Genomic DNA, 3,655 nt, shown 5'->3' on the forward strand with positions numbered 1-3,655 from the left:
GTTAATTTCTTATCGGGTGACGAAAACTACACTTTGGTCTCCCGTTATTCAAGTTTGGTGTCTTTCGCCTTGAGGGCGCCTACGGGAGTTATCACTATCACGTTCTATACACGAGGGGAGCCTCTCCAGTTTCTTCAACCTTCGGTCAATCAACTGTTTGCTGTGGTGCCTGTCTATATCAAGTGCTATAGCGCAATCATAGCTCCACTGTGCGACCACCAACAACTGATTGCGGAGGAACTGGCCCGATTAAGGGGAAGACAGTTAGCAAGAAGGCAAGGCAATCTTGTGGGAGCGCCTGGGCTGCATAGATGACTCTGATCCTGTTAACAATGAGGCTATTAAAATATTACATATGCGAGAGGAGTATCCCAGTCGAAACCATCCTCGTCGGTCCATAAAGTCTCGATTTGCCTAGTCATAGTGTCTGTGGTATGACATTACTTTAACTCACGCACAAGCGCTGTTGTAAAATGAGTGAGCGAGTGAGCGAGTGAGACTGAAAATACTAACAACAAGTCCTTCGGACACCAATGGTTATTCGGCAGCTTTTTCTGGGACTTGATTCAGTTTGTTAATCTCCGTCCACTTTTGTAATTTCAGATAAATTTCCTGGTGGTTCTGTCGTCATTATTTTCTTCAGGGCATATATGCTCGGATGAGCTTGACGGCCTCAAAAACCTCAGGACGATCTGACATGCTCATACTGCCCGGAAAAGGCCTTGGACAGCGATGATCTAAAAGTTGTTGGGACCTTCCAACGATGTCTTCCCAGCATTGAAGAGCTTGAGACTGAGATTCAAAGGCCTTGGAGTATGTCGGTCGTCGATTGTTTATGAAGAGATCGTCTTGGGTGACCGACGACTCGTGCTTTTCCAAAACGCATCGGTACTGCCATTTCCCAGGCTCGGAACTGGGGTCCCTACCGATTGTCGACAGGCAAGGTAAACCTCGAAAATGTCTGATAAAGGCGTCGTCATCCGCTTCGCACAGGTAAAATGCCACCACAGATGTTGCTTCGCCCGAGTTGACGCTACCAGGAAGATGAACTGTCAGTACAGACTCCGGATTACACCGACCCTGGACTTACTGATCAATTCCTGAGCCACAAAATAAAACCTCCAGCTTCTGGATACAGTCTTGAAGTGATGTCGCAGTAAGCTTCTTATCGGTGAGAGGTTTGCTAAATAGACATGAAGTGCCCAGAATCTCCGCCAGCTGTTTCAAGTCCCGGTTATGTTTGATCCACGGTTTTAAACCAGTTAAATCGCCAGAAGGAATTACAGCAGAGCCGCGAAGAACTAACCATACGTTCATGTCCTCAGTGAAGCCTGCACACACGAATTGCCGTAGTGGTCTAGGGAATGACTTATCAGGCCAATCGCGGAGCTGGCTCATCTGTTCAAGATTGTGCCTGAGCTGACTGCGAAGTTGATAGGCTTGTGTCTTTTGAGCTTTCGCATCCTTCGGGAAGGCATCAGGGAAGGCGGACACAAACTCTGAGGTGAGTCCTTCCCAGCTGATACTGTCCAATTCTGCACCTTGGAAAGTCTTATACTCTTCTGTGCCCACCCTCGGAAGCCACTCCTCCTTGCATCTTTGGACCAAATCTTCCAGTGCATGTTTATTACCAGATTCAGAGTTAGAGGAAGCCGAGAGCGGAAATTGAGATCTAAGGATGAGGAGACACTGCATCATTTTGAGCTGGCCGTCACCTTGTTTCCCACTAACAGTTGACTTGCCCATGGTTTTCGAAAGGGAGCGACAAAAGGGTGGTCAAAAGATGGTTGTTGTGTCTGAAGCAGGTTCCGTTTCTTCGGTTGGAAATAGTTGGTCCGATAGAGGAGGTTTCGATTCTAGAGAGGTTTCGAGGCTGGAAGGAATCTGAGACAGGATGATTTACCACTGTCCACCGGGTGACTAGGAGCGAAGGGGCTCGAGGAGTAACTATTTTGCAGTTAATGTTATGATTCAAGGCCCATAGCCTGGAAATTGGGGAATAAGTAGAGATTGTTCCGCCGCGGTAAGGGGGCTTTACTCGCTAAGAGCTGCCTACAGGGCCTAGGACAGTTCAAGTGGCATCAGTGCTCTTTGGTGTCTAAACAATATGGACTCGGGGTCCAAGTGGCCATCACGGCCCTATATCCTAGGTAGAGCCGCTAGGCTCCTGGAGTAAATCTCAGAGAGATATTTCTGTTACTTATTTAGGTATCTCGGAGCCTGCGAGCTGTTCCCCATGAACAACTAGAGAATGTAGTAAGACGCTCCAGTAGAATGGATGTATGATACCCATCTTCATCCAATAGAATGTTCATTTCCTTTGTTCAGTATGGAACTTCAGACTCTATACCTACGAAGGAGACCTTGATGAAGTTGGCCCATTCCTCCGCTTAGTACCAATGATTCATCCTTCAGCTCCTTCCAGTCCACTTTCTTTGATACCATGCTACCACGATCGCTAATCTCGCACTCCCATTGATCGTCACCACGCGTATTCCATTTACAGAGGTAGCCAGATACCTTAGAGTCGGTAGGAGTTGGCACCAAGTCAATCCTCTCCCCAATACACGACACTGGGAAGAGCTCAAAGTATCGTCTCTTGTCGCCTCCGATTCGAGCTAAAATGGCGCAGTGAAGTAGCCTCGCTCGCAAGGCATCGAACATTAACTTTCTGTGCGTTCTGGAAAGCTTTGATTGTTGACTGTTTAAGTGATACACTGCGAGGACTGCCTCCTCGAGGGGAACCGCTGACCCAATAGTGATCTGGCTATCCAGGTTAAGAATTGTGTTGACCTCATCGAGCCATCTACAATGGCGAATCTCAATCATCGGTTGTTTCCAGTCGTTCTCGGAGAAGGTGAGGCTCAATGGTCCTTCCGCGGAAGTTCCAAAGGATGGTAAAGGAATATGAAGTCCCTGGAGTAACTCTTGGATGGTCTCCGATTTTGTTGCATCTTCTACAGGGTTCGTATCCATTTCGACACACCGGTCAATGTATCCTTCATCTTCCCATTGGTTTCGAGGCTGACTATGGGCGACTTCGTCTGGGGAATAGCCATCGGCGTTGAAAAGGAACTTCTCATTCGGGTCAAGATGCTTATCGGCACCGACAGATTGAGTGACAGCAGTACTTCTTGGACTCGATGTTTGCACACCCTCCAGGGTTGCAGCGATTTCAGGAGGCCAGAACTGAGCCTTGCGTCCAAGATCGTTGTCCTTGTTCTCGACTACCGCTCCTTTAGACAGTAAGCGCAAGGAGGATTGCAACTCAAATATTAGATCTCTAGCCGCTTCTGATTGCGCAGAACCTTGGTTCAATATCTCCTGAATTTGCTGCACTTCTGCGAGATTGTTCTGCAACTCCTGCATATAGTTGTTGAGCGGTGATAAATCGCGACAGGCATTAAGTAGGACAGTAGTTGTGTTGACATAGATGTTGCAGAGTTTGTGGTCATTAGAGTGCGCCTTTACGAGCCTTGGCCTTCGTGGTTGAGGCAAACGTAGTTTGCGTTGAAACAAGAAACATAACCTCGCCTCGACATAGACAAGTACCCACAGGATCTGGACAAAGAAATCTGATTTTTTGTAGTCTTTGCTCCTTAGCCAAATACCATTGACCTGCTTGTTAAGTGTATACACACCTTTCTTTATCCTG

The 3,655-nt window shown here is 47.5% G+C and overlaps 1 protein-coding gene across 1 annotated transcript; it reads right to left on the reverse strand.

Moving 5' to 3' along the window:
• Window positions 1-639: 639 nt before the first annotated feature.
• PV06_11839 (uncharacterized protein) lies at window positions 640-3,369 on the reverse strand (the record flags this gene model as incomplete). Its single annotated transcript, XM_016413574.1, has 3 exons — window positions 640-1,033; window positions 1,091-1,610; window positions 2,355-3,369. 3 exons carry the CDS (start codon window positions 3,367-3,369, stop codon window positions 640-642), a joined length of 1,929 nt encoding a protein of 642 aa, XP_016256046.1.
• Between the last annotated feature and the right edge of the window lie 286 nt (window positions 3,370-3,655).

This window comes from Exophiala oligosperma, assembly GCF_000835515.1.
Source record: "Exophiala oligosperma strain CBS 72588 unplaced genomic scaffold supercont1.77, whole genome shotgun sequence".
Lineage (NCBI taxonomy): Eukaryota > Fungi > Ascomycota > Eurotiomycetes > Chaetothyriales > Herpotrichiellaceae > Exophiala > Exophiala oligosperma.